Raw genomic sequence first — 17597 nt, 5'->3', positions numbered from 1 at the left:
AAAAGTGAGAAATTGGTGCCGTTTTCCCTAGAAACAATCCCCTTCATATCGAAGAGGTGATGCTTACCTCCATAGCATTTGTCAGCATCCTTGTTAACCTAAATGGAATCTTCTCAGGGAACTTTTCTCTTGTCATTGCAACCTAAACACATGATGATGAAGAATTAGTAAATTAATAGCCATCTTATTATTTAATAATTAGTAAGTACTGTGGGTGGTTTTTTTTTTTTTTGGTTATAACCTGGAAGGTTGTATTCCAAATAGGAAGTAAAGTCCCAGCTTTATGTACCTTGGTTTCCACAAATTTTTGGGAAAAACTATGTCATCAACTTGATAACACAGAGGGAAAACTCAAGTGCATGCCCAATTGCTAGTGGGCAGACTGCCTATCAGTAGCTTAAATTGCTCCAAGAAATTTGACGGCAGAGTGATGTTAACACTTCTTTGCTTGTTCCAGTGGTTAGCTAATTCCCAAGACATGCCTCTGAGATAAAATGTTTATTATTTTCATCTTGACTGTAGGTAAAGTGAAGTCCAAAAGAGAGCTAAAGGACTTGCCCAGGATCACACTCCAAGGTCAGTTTTTCCTGGCTTATAGGTTCATTTCTGTTCCACCAGAAAATGTGAAATATTACAGACAATTTAATGTCTGAATACAAAGATTTACCTCAAAACAGTCCCCAAAGTCGATATGCAGGATCTTTCCACTCAGTCTGTCTAACATCAGATTGGAGGGGTGTCTTTGATGATGGAGTAAAGAAAAAAAAAAACAAACCAGAGTGACAGACCATTATAAAAATCCAAAGTAAACCACAGCAGCTCCAGTCTGAAATGATATTTATCTTCATGAACAAGAATGGCCAGTGACAGCTTGCTTGTCTGAGATCTTCAGTCTCAGGATGAACAGAATAGCTTCCTGACAGCGCATCTATCACATTATTTTTATAATTACCTCTCAGGAGTCAGAAATCTTTTCACCTTAGAAGATAAACAACCTATTGGACCACAGCCATCAGTACCTTTCTTGGATATGAACATTTATTTTTCAGTTAGGATAAATTCTTCTACCTGTTTTATGCTTTTTCATTTTTTTGGTATAGGAAAAAAATAATGAATTTTGCTACAGGTGAAGTAATGCAAATTGGATTACCACCAGAAGAGAAGAGAATCAATCCAGAATAGGAAAACCACAACGCTGCTATTCTTGCTGACTTGTTCCAATTTTGTTTTAATTCAATTTTCAAAGGCTTATAGTTTCCTTACATAGACCTTTAACTCCAGAAATAAAAGCTTTTGTTATGAAAACATTTCAGGGTTTAGCTGTTGTCTTCAAAAGTACTTTGGAAGTTATGACGTCCCCTTTTGACAGCAAGCCATATACTAAATCAAACATTTGCTCTTTTTTTTTTTTTTCATTATTTGCCCAATCCATTTGGATTGTACATACTTCCCTCCAGAACATGGCTGCGTTGCAGATCAGAAAAAGCACCATGTTAAGTAATAGTTAAACCAACATTAACTTTCACTTGTTTTAAGTCTAGAGCAGTATTTATGGGGGACTTATGTGTCTTTGACAACTGCAGTGAACACACATAACACTAGACATTCCTGTTTCACAGAATAAATAACCACCAGACAAAAAAACAATGTGCAAAATAAGTAGTGTTACTGAACCCATTTGGAGGGAGAATCAGAAGACCTCTGCCACTAAATACTTTCTGGATTTCTTTTTGCTACTTCAGGGAACAAAAACTGATGCTTGATCATGGTGCTTCTTTCCTCCCCAAAAAGCTGGATGTATCTGTACAGTCCTAACAGGCTTTGCAGAAAAATTGGTCTCTCGTATGCATGAAGCACACACATGCACAGATTTGTGGCAAAAGTCAACAATATTTCCATTTTATAGAATGGATGAAGAAAGATTTCCCATTCTGTGAGTGAAAGGGCAAAATTAGAACTTGTGGTTCTTGATGCAATTGTGTGTGTATTCCTCTCAAAATAGAAGAAACTCTTATTTGTACTCAAGATACACAAACCCTACATCTCATGCCTGCAGTGCTGAAAATAATGGCAGTATAATTAGAAAGATGGTATCATTGCAACTTAGCAATAACCACAATTAAAGATGTTATCATAGGAACAGATCCAAGGAATTAATTGATAGGCCTACACAGTCTGTGCTTTTATTTAAAAGAAATATTTACAATTTCACTTACCTGTCCCCAAGGCCCAAAATGTACCCAACCATTGACATTACAGCTAGTGAACGAGTGTAGTTTGTTCTTCTGTCAAACCACACCTACAAGTGGAGACAAAATAGAGTCAGGCAGGCATGTTGCATGTTTCAGCTTGTATTTTAATTTATATTAGGCATTAACTACTTGCATTTTGCACAAAGTGAAACTGTGATACACTTAGGTTTAATACACTCCATAGCCTGAGGGGGTTCAGACATCCTGTGGACTCGAATTAGATGTCTAAGCCATTAAGATAATATATTCTGAGTCTCCTGCTTTTCTCTCCCCAAGCACAGTATATGGAGCTTCAGTCTCCACAGCCTTGGGCTTTGGACTGCACTCTGGCAGCCATTGTGATTTGAGCCTTATAATGCCCCTTGTCAGGGGATATACATGTGTGGATACACATTCTGCAGTGATTCGTCTGGAGTTTATGATGAATAAACACCGGCTCCCACTCATTCTGCAGAGAAGGCAATTCCACGTTATGCTGATTTCCAAACACAAGCTATTACATGTGCTGAACTCACCTCTGAGCTTGGACTTTTCAACCACAGCAGTTTGGCAAGGTCATCGCCAGCCGTATTATTGACAGCGTGTTCAAATACTTCTACTTTCTGCATCAGAGTCAGGTGGTCATAATCTGGAGCCATCTATAATTGAGAAGTGACACTCAGCAACTTGAAAAAAAACACCTCCAGTAATCCCAAGTTGAACCACGAGAAACACAGTAATCACAAATAATTTCATATCAAATTTATATTGAAATTATTTGTAGACTGACCAGTATGTTGCCAAAATAGAGTCAGATGACCACCCAGCAGTGAGGAATTCATTTTAAATGGAATAGCAAATGATTTAGCATCCACAAAGTAGTTGATAGCCATATTTAATTAAAATACTGCAAAGGTAAATACGTTTCAAAAACCATCATTCAAATAAGACTTCTGGGTTGGCACACGCTTTCCTTTTTGTCAGGCAATTCCAACTTCTCTAGCAATGTTCAGTTTTTCCAGTCAATCTAGTTTTAACCCTGTTGCTTAGAGAAAATGTTTGTAAACGCCAGCAGCATGGCACCTTGTGTAAGGCACATCATAGTCACGCAAAATTCCAAACACATTTTAGTCACCAGATGGTAACAACTTGTGGTCACTGCTAAAACATGAAAGGAGAAACAAATAAACCTATGGCCAATATTACCTCTTGGTAGCGTTTATAACTCTATCTGATATTTTTGCATTTATTATTGGTACCAATAACAATCAGAAACAGGCAAAGGAAGAACAAGCTGCGCACCATTATTCTTCATTAGGACACTGGAGTCCTAAAAGAATGTACCAAAAACTCTGCCAGCTTTGCCCTTTACCCTCAGCATGATGCGATGTTCAATGTTGAGCAGGATCTTTTTCTTCTCTCTGTAGTCTCGGATGAGTGCATGCAGTGTGTCACAGTGGGGGACCCAACCAATCAAGCCTGAATTTGTAGACAGTGGAATAACAGCATATCTTTGGATGCTACAGGGAAAAAAAAAAAAAAAAAGGAGAATTAGAGCTGAAATTGTTGTATGTTGTGAATCATTACATTTTGAGATACTTAAAACAGCTACTATTACATCTGAGACTGATCCAGGTTGTCTCTTCAGCAGTTGCCCTGCTTTTCTTCTTTTCAAACAGACCATGTTTGATCCATTTGCATAGATTGCTGCCTAATAATCTACAGACATTCTCAAAGCTTATGCGGTTTTCACTGAAAGACTGCTTTCAGAAGGTACATGTTATGTCACCCAAGATGATCTATTATTTGCATGTGACGTTCAATATGTTCACAATGAAAGACATGGTACAGAACTGCAGTCAGTGACTATTCACCAAGCTATTAAGTGTCTATAATAAAAAAGGTTTTGAGGTTGCCACAAAGACCATAACTATTTATGAGATGGGACTTCAGTTAAGTAAAACTAATGATCCTCTCAGGATGCATTTCCTCCAAGTTTGAATTCTATGAATGTTTTTTCCCCTCTCTCTGTTTTTTTTTTTTTTTTTTTTTTTTTACATTAACTTAGTTCCAAGATTCACCATTTCCTCACAACCAGCTGGGTCTGCCAACGGTTACTTGGAAACTGCACCTACACAGGGTGTCACTTGTGCATAAGCACATTCAGTGATTATCGACGACATACCTGAGGTTTTTACGAAGAGAAGTTGGGTCATTTGCTAGCAGAGTGTTGACCAACCCAAAAAGCTGCATCACTCTTTCATCTTGGCGAAGGTCTTCATGACCTTTCAGAAGGAATACAAACTCATGCCCATTGCTTCCTGCAAAAGAATTAATACACAAAAGTTTATTCTGGCTGAACAAACAGACAAGAGTAAATACACATGCACCCAAGAACTGGAAAGTGTGGCAGTCTGTCTGACCAGACCACTAAGAAATACCTCACTTGAAAGGAAATGTTGGGGAGGTTCTACCTGGTAAATACGCAGTTTGACCTAAAAGCAATGACTGTTTAAATACTAGAATAGCTAAGTGAAAACTGCGCTCTCTTACCCATTAATGTTAACTTCCTGGGCCGCTGCTTGGACGTGATGACCTGCAGTGAGGGTGCAATGGACTGAATGCGTATGATGGGCTGGTTGGGATCGTACGTTCCTGGCACTGCCAATTCCAGGTCCCGGCACATTAAGAGTTTTGGTGACACGTACTGTAGTTCCAAAGAAGTGAGCTACCAAAACCAAAAGAAACACAACCCCCCAGAATTCCAGTTAAATCTCATGGAAACCTCTGAAGAGTTCATGCTGTCGAGGGACCTAGAACAGTTCAGTCACTTGTCAATACTTCAAATGCTTGCAGGAAGTGCTGCATAAGCAGCAAACTTGCAGCAAAACGTATGCAGGTATTTCCAGAATACTGAATTTGAATGTTTTGAATAACCAGAAAACATGGAACAAAGATTGGTATTGACAATTTGCACTGTAAAACCCACAACAGAACTGTACCTCTCCCCCCACCTGAGGCAGCTGCTTTGAGATACGCCGGAACACATGGTAATAGAGGTCCCAAGCCTGAGTTAGGTCTTTGACATTTCCCGATTTCATGTACTTCCTGCACCATTCCTGAGCTTCCATTAGATCTCTGCCATAGGCCTAGGGAGGAAGTGAAAAACAACAGAAAAAAAGACATTTCTACAGACTATAGTGCAACAGGTGGAGACCACTTAATAACTACAAAAAGCATCACATCTTATTTTCAAATTGCTTTACAAATGCTTGATCTCACATTTTTATAGCGTATTGGAATTAAAGATCCAGAAATTCCTGGATATATGCACCGAGTTTCTTAGACAATGATGCTCACAAATAGACTTCGTGATAGGAGGTAACAGAATGAACAGAATCACCCTTTAACAGTAGGCTCACAAACTCAAATTAATCCCTTTTGCTGGCTTGAGAGAGGTCATCTCTACTATCTGTGCTAGTGGTTACGGTGAAGCAAAGCAGACTGGAGTTAGAAGAATTAACTGCAGAGTAGTTGTATGTTTTCCAGACCCTATCAGGCACCCAGCTGATATAAGACTCCAGGGCAATCTGTACTACCGTGGCCCCTGTAGTACTGTAGTCACCAAAAGCAATACAGATCTGAAGATAAATGTCAATAATGAAGTCTGCAACTAACATAGTAAGTGCCAAGAGATTCACTCTTTGTGTTAGATTGCAAAGGTCCTTGTAACACATCTGGGGCAGGTGGCTACGCCCTGCCTGTTTTTGAGGGCATGAAGGTTATGCTCTTGGCCATTTGCTGATACCTGATTGAAGGATGTCTCTTTTAAAGTCTGAGGCCCACGCTCCATCATTGCATGAAGTGGTTCCAGCACCTCAAACATTCCCTTCACGTTCCTTTCTCCGAAGTATAGACGAGATGCTTCTTCCAAACCTTCATGCCACATCTCATGCCATAGGATGGCTACACGGATTAGCTCTTCACTCACCTGTTTTAGGACAGGAAAAAAGATTAAACACCTAAAGGAAAACACTGTGACTGTATACTGACAAATGCAAAACTACTTTCTTCTCTAATGATTATGAAATATTTGTTGCTGGCGGCTAGAGGGAGCCAGAACTCCCACAATACTATTAGACTTTTTTCTGCAAGAACCTGATCAGGCTTTTCTCACCTTATTTGTTGCCTTTGAAATTGTCTATATATTTGTGTAGCTTGGCCTGAAAGCATTACTTTTCATTTATTCATAAAAATCCTTGGCAAATGAATTAAATTACTCTTTCCATGCTATGCTCGGTAAGTTGTGTTTCCACTTTTAATTAAGCAAAACCATCTCGTTATTAAACAATGATTCTTCATTTATTTATTCTCTAGGTTTATTCATAAGGAAACACAAGAACTCAGTGTCTGAACGTTATGGTCCTTTTCAAATTAAAGCATTCTCCTGAAATTATATTAATACTGCAACTTGATCCAAATGCAAAAAACCAAATTAATTGTACTCGAACAAAATTAACAATGAATAGTCATTCTGTGTTACTACACCTGTGGTATGTCCATTCCTGAAACACAATACACTTTATGGTATGCTAAATACTCACCATCATTGCCTGCTGCACCAGAGTGTTACTGTGCTCACACATGTTTTTCAAGATTTTATTCGCAGCGTTGTGGCGAGCAGTGGTTGTAGATTTAGAGGCCACAGTCAAAGGATAGATCAAAGCCTACAAGGGACATCAATCAATAATATTTTAGAACCACACAGAAGAGTTACATAAATCGAAAGATTAGCAAAGCATTAATAAATAGCTGCCCTAGGGCTACACAAGCTTGCTTCTGGAAAGAGGTTATAGAAATTTGCTGTTTGAAGTCTTTTGATCTGAAAAGCTTGCAAGACTAATTCACTGAGTAGCAGAATGATTTTGAGAGCCTGTATCAAAATGGAAGAACAGAAAACTGGTTTTAGCATTTTGTGATTTTCCACATTGTAGGAAGAGATTCAGATAGAACACCTGTGGGGTAGCCTCTTAGTAGTCACTTAATGAGATTCAAGAAGGTGATTTGCACTACCCAGTATTCTATTAGATGGAGAGAGCTTCCCCTGCTGCATGGCTAATCCACCTCTTTTTTTTTTAATGCAAACAGTGCTGAGGTGAAAGAAGCAGCAGCAGAAATAGTCCCCCATCCTCACTTGCTGTGACTTCCAGAGAAGGGATCTAGACTAGGTGAAATGGAACATAGAAAATGCCTTAATTGGCTACCAGTCTATGGAAATTCCTCCTCTAAGCCAAAGCTTACCTGGGGATGATACCGTCCAATATCTGTGAGGAGCTGATGAATGAGACGTCCTACTAATGGTCGAGGGGTGTCAATTCTTGCAATGAGCTGAGGGATAACCTAGGGGTAAGGATAGTTAAAATAAACATCCATGTCATCTCATGTGTTTAGTTCACAAGCTGTTCTGCCCTCTGCTAGAGACCTCAGTCTTTAAAGGAGACAGAGAGGCCCGCCACTTATTTTTGAGATGGTCAGAGAATAACACAAGGTTCCAAACAGTGTCAGAAATGCAGAACAGCTCAGTGAGATGACAAGTGTTCTATGCACAACTGTTACAGGATCCTCTTATGGAAAGAGTAATGTGTGTCTTGAAGTGTAATGCTCAAATAAGAAATAAAGCCTTTTTTAGTTTATTTACAAGAGCCATTCTACAAAGCAATCCTGAAATAGGCTGTCTGAATTACATCAGAGCAGCACAGTGGTATTTTACACTTGATCACCACTGAATGCATGCCATCTTCAATTTTAAAGTTTTCATTCTTTCTCATTCATATACACTAATCTGCATATAAATACAGAAGTGCATGCAAGAATGTTTCTCATGTCTCTGTTCAAGAGGCTTGTTAAATCCATTACAAATTGTACTTCACACTGTTCTCACCACTCAGCTACAGAGGATCCTTTAGCAAAGGAACATCATGGATATCATGTAACAAATCCCCAAGTACCCCCAGAACTGAGATTTGTCTTAGCCCTTTGTGTTCCTTACCTGCAGCCAAGTGTCTATTTGGATTGCCTTGACTCCTTCTACCAAAGCCTCATTCACATCAGGCCAGTGACCATAGTCAAACCACAGAGTAAGGACTCTTAGAAAGGGAAACACATTCATTAGGAATGAAACAAAAAGACCGAAAATGTTCTAGTCAAATACCTTTGGGCCCATTTACCAGCAGCTCTTCTTCCCAAAACCTAGACATAGTAGGATAAGGGCTAATCCACCTAACATAAATTAGCTTGGACTGAAGCATTTACTTAGTTTAACCATAAGAAAAAGAGCAGAAACGGGTTCTATCTAGTCTTAAACTACATGCCCGTATCAGCTGGATTTCATTTACTATGTGCTTTATTATGTACCTTAGAGTGTCTTGTAGGTTGTTTCCTCGAGACAGAGATATGGATCGGAAGAAACCCTGGACAGCAGGGACTGTGTACATCAAGAGGGTCTTGGATAAATCCTTTTGGAATGAAAATTGTTGCATTAGTTCTACACAAGTGCATCAGTGCACATGAATCCTAAACTTATCAAGGGAAAAGAGGGAGGAAATATGTGGGAATATAGAACTAATCCACATTATAGTTGACTTCTGCTCATACTCCTCACAGGACCTGTTGCTCTTGGAATTTATGTTTTGCTTGACTACACAGAAGTCTTTCAGCCTGGCAAGGAACATACGGTCAAGTGTTTCTATACTTCAGTTTGTTGGCAAAACTACGGATAGCAAAGCAGCCTAAAAACTACAACCCTACTACAACTAGCAAGTAAAAAAGATTCTTCACCGTCTTTCATGAAGGGCTTAAACAACAGAACTTGTTAATGCATATTTTATCCCCTACGATAGCCATCCATGCCTTTGCTTTAGTTCACAGCTAACTTACAGTCATTTGCAGTAATTTAGTCCTCTTCCCTTAAGGCTCAGTTAACCTGAACTTCCTCACTTTTGCTGTAAACTATGAGCATATATACACACACAAACATCCCCCCCACACCACCCCCATACACGCATACACACACAGAGACAGCTTCCACAAGCCAGGTACGCATAGTAGCTTGTTCCCTGCCATAACATTTTCCTGTGTCTAAGCAGTGAGTACCAATCTCTCAACATAAACAGGGAAAAAGGGTACCTCAGTGACTTTTTTCTGCACTGGAGATGGGATGGGACTATTCTCTGTGCTCTCTGCATCACTCTCACTATTGCTGCCCTCGGTGTTAGCGCTGGTGATGCTGGCTCCACTGGCATGACGTAGTTTCTTCTTCTCATCTCTGGCCTGGTTTTGATGTTTGTAGTGAAGCACTGCTTCAAAGTTCATCACTGCCCAGGCATGCCAGGCCTGCCAACAAGAGAGAACAAAAGTCATAAGGAAGAAGAATCCTTTCTGCAACCTGCACTTTCTAATTATTAGAGATAATAATCTAACCTTTCTGAGTCCACACACACCAGTAGTAAATAATAACCTGCAGACAACACACTGTTTTGCTTTCTTTAATCACTTGTAGTTTTAGCTACCTTATTATCTTAAATAACATCATGGTGAGTTCTTGGCCTGATGGATACTAAGGCAAAGGAGGTCTGTAGCAAAAATTAAATCACATTCCATTCACTTACACCTTAATTTTTCAAAGCTTAACATGAAGATTAATGTTAGGACTAGGGGAGGTGTAACAGGAAGAAATGCAGGAGATGGCTGCCCAAGAGAAATCCGGCGCAAAATATTAATTGAAATTTCACAACCCTGAAATCCAAGGCTCTGAAGAATTAGCAACAAGGCTATTTTCCTAGTTCAAGTTTACTGAGTAAGAATAAGTTAATTTTTTTCCATCCTTTCTCCTTCACTGTTAACTGATAGGACAGAAAGTCCCAGAAGCAAGAATAGAAACTGAAACCTCATGGTTGCCTTGGGCTTCTTCCTCTGTTTTTTTTTAATCCTACTGGCAGTAACAAGGCATAGTTATGGGAGATCTTCCTTTCCTGTAGTATGGGATGTGATGAAATTTACTGATCTCTCCGCAATGGTGCCTGGAAGCTTTTCCTTACTGACCTTGTACCAGTTGCGATCATGCTCTGTTGCAGCACTGTAGTACTGCAAGACTTTGGGGATGGTACTCTCATTGATGCCTTGCAGGTTCAGCTGCCACTCGCCCAGTTTCAGGAAACACCTGGTTAGGCAAAGAGATTATTGACTCAGAACCTAGAATGAAAATGAAGCCTGCCTCTTAATCCAGCACACTCCTAATCTAACGTCTGAAAGCCATTTCATGTGGTAAAAGCCACTCAGTAAGCCTCTTCTGCAGACTGGGAGTGTACGTGTTAACATGTAAGGTTCAAAACACCCTGCTTGTAAGTGTGGAACTAACTAGTTAATGGCTTAATTTTTTAGTGGTAAAGGTGAGGGTCAAACTTTGTTCCTCATTTATAGCAGTTATAAAATAAACATAAGTAGCAGCTAACAGTAGCATCAAAAGCCTTTATGAGTATTGATAAAATGCACACAGCATATGCGCTCACTAGCTATACTTACCACCATACGAACTAGCCTTCTGGAGAGAACACTGCGACAGACAAATAGTGGAAACACAGAGCAACTGCTCTTCCCTCAAGCCAGAACCCCATTAAGTCACCCCCTCCCAGAGGAAAGGAAAAACAACATATTTCTACTGCAGCAGGGAGGGGCTGTGAAGGTTTGTGCAAAGCTTAATACTTTGCTCCCTCAGCAGGCTTTAAATACCACAGTTACACAGCTGTCCTTTCTATATTTTGAGTTTTCCAGAAAGCATTGTGCAAGAAAAATGTCGTGTGCAACTCATTACTAATTTGTCTTCTGTGATAGTCACTCTGAAAAAAATGAGACAATGGTGTTGTCAAGTTCCCATTCTCATAAAAGCAAATTAAGTGCATGCTTCCCTTTACAAAAAGCAAACCTTCAACAGTAAGCACTGTGCAATTTCTTCTTTAAATTGCAAACAACTGATCTGGCACCTCCAGATCCATTGAGGAAAATACAGATAAGATATGTTTTTCATGCAACAATACTTTAAAAGACCATCACATGCTGGATGCCTATTGCCCAAAGCACTGCTGTGGCATTAAGGGCACACGCTGCCAAGCACGGAAGTGCCAGGCATGTGGGAAGTGTTTCTTTCCTACTGACTGGATCTCCTGAAAATCAAAGAAATAGCCATGCTGACAGCTCTGCCTTCTGCCTGTGAGCCACAGTGCTGGAAAAATACAACCAGCCACGAGCGACAAATACAAGCTTGTTTACACTGATGTGTCACAATAACATTTAATGAAAATTATATGATAGGTAAGAATGTAATACCAAACGGATCTCTACCGGCTAAATGAGAAATCCCTGTTCCTTTTAATCAAAGCATGGACCTTGTCTGAAATGGGCAATCTGCATGGACCCGGCAACCTCAGGAAAGACATCAGTTCACTATACAGCAAAAGGGTGTCCAAGGACCAGGTGCTGACCGTGCCATGAGCTTGTGGAGTTCCTGCTTGTGCTGCTGGTCCTCAGTTGCAATAGCATGCTGTGCTTGCTGCTGCATTGTCTGCACGAAGTGCTGCATGTGCTGGAACGCATCAATCTGTAATTGGATGATGGTTGCAGTAAGGACCACAGGAGTTAAACACAACTTCACAAGAGAGGAAGACAATGTGGAAATAAATTTTCACTGAAAGCAAAAAATACAGTTTTGTTTTCTCTCAAAGCTTTTTAGCCATTTACATCCCTCTAAAATCAGTTTATACTCGACATATGTAGCGCCAAATAAATGAAGAAGTTAGAGATTCTTGATGTCTCAGAAATCTGGCCACAGAATTGCTACACTGAGGAACGAATAACTGCATCCTTCCAATGCTAGGCACACCTCCATGTCATGCTTACATTCAAAAGCATGACCGACCATAACATAAGCTAACATTGTGTTCTGACGTGCAAGAGCTCAACTCTGGCAAAGCGACAAGGTCACCTGTACAAGAAGAAAACTTCAGCAGAAGAGAATGTCCTGTTACTGGTCATGAGATTCTAGTAATGATACAGAGATGTCTCATTCGCATTGAGCATGCACATCGAAAAGAGTCCAGCAATTCCAACAATCAAACAAATGTTCATAGCTTACAAACTGTATCTGACCAGGTCACTATCATAATAGACACGTTCATAAACCCAGAGAAGCCTATCTATAATATGCTATGGCCCGAACAAAAAATTTGAGAAAATAATGCCTGAAGGAAAACTTGAAGCTTCCTGATCTTCCCTCCTAAGCCCTCAGCTTTGGCTAGGCTTACAGTACGCACCATGGGACGTAAATGTTGAGTTGTTTCAACAAACTGGTCTAGATTTCTCCAAAGGTTGTTTAAAAAGTACAAAGGTACATTGCTCTTTTGCCAGCAGATTACATAAGGCTGTAGCGCTACAGCAACTTGCACTACCAAATTTTGAGGGACAACTTTTTGAAATTCCATGGAAAGAAATTTGGGTTAAGAAAACCCAAAATTAAAGATTTAAGACAAAAAGTATGCACACTTCACTGGAAACAATTAGAGTAAAGCTCTTGCAATCTGCAAGGTCATTTAAGGTCAGAAACTGCAGAATATGCTATTAAGAATACAATTTACTTCTGTTCTATCTATAGGAATGAGCTACTTTAGTGAGACAAGAATCACCTGAGCTAAGTGCCTCATCTATCCCATTCAAATGTCAGTATCAAGTCAAGGAAAGGTATTGTCAGGAAAAAGGGTATTAGCCCAGTGTAAAATAAAAGAAAGTATCACACTATTAACATTAATGGGCGCATTCCACAGCTTGTAACCTGGTTACTTGGTTAGAAGGGGGCAACACAGAAATAACATTCTTATAAATAGTTATGCTGTTATGCCGGACATTTGTCAAAAATAGACAAAATATATTGCTGAACGGTTATGTGCCCCTCTCATATCTAAAGACACCCAATCTGCTCCTCAGTTTCCATTAATGTTGAAAACTGATCATGATAAAATGACAGGCAGAGCACTTAAGATTCAAAGCAGTCAGTTTTCTTTAACAACTAAATTCCTGAGTTTGCATGCAGCCTTGTTATGGTATATGTCTGTAGAATGCTGCTGCTGGCAAAGGTCCTTGATAGAAGAAATGCAATAGGGTTTACTTATCCATCTTTTTATATGTTGTTTAAGAAAATATTGTTGTGCAGCTCTGCAAGTGCTATGTGGCTGGTTTCCATCTAGATGCCAGGTTTTTTCCTGCTGGATCTGGCAAGTGCAAAAATGGCTGTAAGGAAAACATTTTAGGTCAACCAAGCAACCTTCACAGAATCACTAGGTTGGAAAGGACCTTCAAGATCATCAAGTCCAACCATTAATCCAGTGCCACCATGTCCCCTGAACCATGTCCTGAAGCGCCACATCCACATGTTTTTTGAACACTTCCAGAGATGGCGACTCCACCACCTCCCTGGGCAGCCTGTGCCAATGCCTGACCACCCTCTCAGTGAAGAAATTTTTCCTAATATCCAATCTAAACCTCCCCTGGCGCAACTTCAGGCCATTTCCTCTTGTCCTATCACTAGTTACTGGGGAGAAGAGACCAACACCCTCGTCGCCACAACCCCCTTTCAGGTAGTTGTAGAGAGCAGTAAGGTCTCCTCTCAGCCTCCTCTTCTTCAGACTAAACAACCCCAGTTCCCTCAGCCGCTCCTCATAAGACTTGTGCTCCAGACCCCTCACCATCTTCGTTGCCCTTCTCTGGACACGCTCCAGCACCTCAACATCCTTCTTGTAGTGAGGGGCCCAAAACTGAACACAGGATTCAAGGTGTGGCCTCACCAGTGCCGAGTACAGGGGCACAATCACTTCCCTACTCCTGCTGGCCACACTATTCCTGATACAGGTCAGGACACTGTTGGCCTTCTTGGCCACCTGGGCACACTGCCGGCTCACGTTCAGTCGGCTGTCAACCAGCACCCCCAGGTCCCTTTCCGCCGGGCAGCTCTCCAGCCACTCCTCCCCAAGCCTGTAGCGTTGCATGGGGTTGTTGTGGCCAAAGTGCAGGACCCTGCACTTGGCCTTATTAAACCTCATACAGTTGGCCTCTGCCCATCGATCCAGCCTGTCCAGATCCCTCTGCAGAGCCCTCCTACCCTCCAGCAGATCAACACTTGAACTCCTCAGCTGGAGAACATGGTCATTTCCTACCATACCAGCCTACCTCAGTAGCTTATTACTTAGGATACCAAATCAAATGAACACACACAGTTACATAAAACACCGGGCTACATACATCACTAGGTAAAACTATGTTTTATTTAGTTAGTGATAGTCACTCAAATAGGACATAAGGATACGCCCAACCATGTAATGCTCCTGGTACGAGGAGAATCCCCTAAACACTTGTAGCATTTGGTATAAACAAACACTTAAGTCTCACTCCAGACTAAAAACTCTATTGTACCCTAGGATAGCTTCTTCTGCCACAAAGCTCCAGCTTTAACCACGAATTTAAAAAATAAGCATCTACTTTCCAAGTGCCACAAAGGACTGAATCATTGAGTCAGCCCTTCCAGCAGAAGAGGGCTCAGAGAAAATGTTGAGACTTGCAGGCAGGTCTAGGATTAGTGCTACGTTGGGTAAAGTATTTCTCCCTCAGCACTGTAAACAAAATCTTCTTTTAATGTGTTAGAAAGAAGGAGGAAAAGAAAAAAAGGCCCCTAAGCACAGAGCTTATGTACTGTATTTAAACAGGAAACCATTCACCAAGCAAGAGGAGGTGATTCTAACCACATCTTTGCTGTTTTTCTAATCATTTTTTCCTGTCTTCATGGGCTCCACATATTCTTCCATCAGTTTATTTTAGATACATTCTCTTTCCCATCCCCTTCATCTTCTTTCATTCTGCTTTCTACAACTGCACCAGTTTCCTGCATCTTGTCTATTTCTTTATCACAGGTCAAGCACGGAAAAGTCCACTTTCACTCAAAGAAACAGGCAGAGAAGACCCATATACTTCTTGGGTCATTTACTGAAGGAAGTAAGAGACAATTACACTTTTACAAAGCGAACAGAACAGGGCCTCAGCAGCAGCTCCTTCTGGTTTTTAAATTCAAATAAAGAATAGTTAGGTCATGGCACTGTTCCCATAGCAGTGGCTCTGCTCCAGTGTTGGCAATCCCAAAGACAGGATAAATAAGAAAAGATGTGGCAGAATATGAGAATAAATGGAGGCTTTAATGTATATTAAAAAAAAGATAAGTTATCCAGTCTGGAGCTTACTGGATTTGATTATGTAAATTCTTCCTGTGTCGCAATGTCAGAAACATTCACCCTAGGCTCTTTTGAGCCAGTTGTTCCCATGACAAAACCCTATGTACTTTTCAGCTGTCTTTCAGTTAGACATTTTCAATAATGTCCTTAATAAAAAGTCAGTTCTGGTCAGCAACTAAGCACAAACTGTACCTGTTTTTCTAAAGCTGGTAATAAAAAAACCTTACTTTTTCAACATGTAACCCTGACCATAGGTACAGTGTGGAAACCTGGCAATCAGAACAGTGGACGAAAAGCCAAGCCTACACAGTAAAATCCTGGTGAGGATAGAAGAGCTACTATTGACCATTAATCTTGGCAGCATCCCTTCGGTACCTGATACTGGTTTAGCAAAAATAATCTTTCCACGTAGGAAATAAAATTAGGGCTAGGCCTTCGCTGTCACTACAGAGTTTTAAAGGAAAATTTCAAAAGCTTATCTTCTGAATAACAATAAGGAAAGGGATTAGTTACTCTTTTTTATGTGAGCAAAAATAAAACCTTCAGCCTTGACTTTGTTCTGTGGCGATTATGAAGAGCTAACATGCATGCCCCTGCACAAAACCTGAGCAATGAATACATAGGGAGTGCTGCTCTTTTGTACCTTACGGGCGCTCTTCCACATATGTTTCATGTATGCGTAAGTCACTTGGGGATGTACTGTTGGCAGTGGGTGATCCAGCTGTCGAGATGGATCTACTCCCAAGAGTAGGACAAGTGTCTTATGGGCCAAAGCCTGGAGAAAATTACAAAGAGAAAAAGCAGGTTAGAACAAGCTCATTCTTACCTCCATTTCATATAGACAGCAGAATTGCCCGACACTAAAAAATACCTCCAAGTCGCCTGATAAAACACAGACATAGCAGCCTTATTACCACGCCTTATTATCACGGATTCGTAAGAATAGCACATGATAAACCATGTCTTCATTGGGATCACATGATTTCATTGGAACCTTGGCTATAAGCATGAACTCTATGCTGGTTACAATTTCAGCGTTTCAACAATTTCTGACCAGTGTCCTCCTTAGAGGAGAGCCCATCCCACTGGGGCAGTAAAAGTATTTGGAGGTGCTCACAGTTGAAGCAGCACAACAAAGCAAATCATCTAAAAACCTGCTATAGAGGTTAGAGCTTGATAATGCTCACCAGTCTCCCACTCTTGCCACACAAGCTGGCATACTTGAGCCAAGTTCTCATGTCCTCATGAGGATTCACAACAAGAGATCGGACCATCAATATTCTTTGCCAGTCTTCTACAATTCGTTGACAGCCCTGAGAGAAAAAGGAAGAGAGAATTTGTTAGCGTTTTATCGCCAGTCTACTCCACAGAGCCTTAATTCAGAATCTGAAGGGACTTTTCCCAAGATGGAGAGACTTCAGTACCCATAATTCACAGCAGGGCGACAATACATCTGCTGGAAGTATAACACAGCAGAGAGGAAACAGTCTAGGAGGTTCCTGGAGTGTGTGGAGGATAACTTCCTGACGCAGCTCGTGAGTGAGCCCACCAGGGGAGGTGCCTTACTGGACCTGCTGTTTACAAACAGAGAAGGACTGGTGAGAGATGTGGTGGTCGGAGGCCGGCTTGGGCTTAGCGACCACGACATGATAGAATTCTCAGTTGTGAGCGAAGTAAGGAGAGGGGTCAGCAAAACTGCTATCATGGACTTCCGGAGGGCAGACTTTGGCCTGTTCAGGTCACTGGTTGAGAGAGTCCCTTGGGAGACAGTCCTGAAGGACAAAGGGGTCCAGGAAGGCTGGACAGTCTTCAAGAAGGAAATCTTAAAGGCGCAGGAGCAGGCGGTCCTCATGTGCCGTAAGAAGAGCTGGCGGGGAAGGCGACCGGCCTGGCTGAACAGGGAGATTTTGCTGGGACTCAGGGAAAAGAGGAGAGTTTATCACCTCTGGAAGAAGGGGCAGGCAACTCACGAAGAGTACAAGGATCTCGTTAGGTCAAGCAGGGACAAAATTAGAAAGGCAAAAGCCCAGCTAGAGCTCAGTCT

At 41.0% G+C, this 17597-nt stretch overlaps 1 protein-coding gene across 1 annotated transcript in view; it reads right to left on the bottom strand.

Annotated features, from left to right (window-relative positions):
* MTOR (mechanistic target of rapamycin kinase) overlaps nucleotides 1-17597 on the bottom strand; it is a gene marked incomplete at its 3' end in the record, with an annotated part of 62221 nt that overhangs the window by 3549 nt on the left and 41075 nt on the right. The window contains exons 28-45 of the mRNA XM_082009229.1: nucleotides 16741-16866; nucleotides 16197-16328; nucleotides 11768-11883; nucleotides 10332-10449; nucleotides 9417-9623; nucleotides 8646-8746; nucleotides 8281-8377; nucleotides 7533-7631; nucleotides 6836-6958; nucleotides 6040-6222; nucleotides 5234-5380; nucleotides 4785-4959; nucleotides 4417-4552; nucleotides 3604-3751; nucleotides 2768-2890; nucleotides 2217-2299; nucleotides 668-740; nucleotides 68-142 (exon numbers count right to left, since the gene is read on the bottom strand). Of these exons, the coding sequence (XP_081865355.1) occupies nucleotides 68-142; nucleotides 668-740; nucleotides 2217-2299; nucleotides 2768-2890; nucleotides 3604-3751; nucleotides 4417-4552; nucleotides 4785-4959; nucleotides 5234-5380; nucleotides 6040-6222; nucleotides 6836-6958; nucleotides 7533-7631; nucleotides 8281-8377; nucleotides 8646-8746; nucleotides 9417-9623; nucleotides 10332-10449; nucleotides 11768-11883; nucleotides 16197-16328; nucleotides 16741-16866 (2262 nt within the window). The remainder of the gene's footprint in view (nucleotides 1-67; nucleotides 143-667; nucleotides 741-2216; nucleotides 2300-2767; nucleotides 2891-3603; nucleotides 3752-4416; nucleotides 4553-4784; nucleotides 4960-5233; nucleotides 5381-6039; nucleotides 6223-6835; nucleotides 6959-7532; nucleotides 7632-8280; nucleotides 8378-8645; nucleotides 8747-9416; nucleotides 9624-10331; nucleotides 10450-11767; nucleotides 11884-16196; nucleotides 16329-16740; nucleotides 16867-17597) is intronic.

This window comes from Phaethon aethereus, assembly GCF_964289735.1.
Source record: "Phaethon aethereus genome assembly, chromosome: 21".
Lineage (NCBI taxonomy): Eukaryota > Metazoa > Chordata > Aves > Phaethontiformes > Phaethontidae > Phaethon > Phaethon aethereus.
This window is presented reverse-complemented; position numbering and strand designations above follow the sequence as displayed.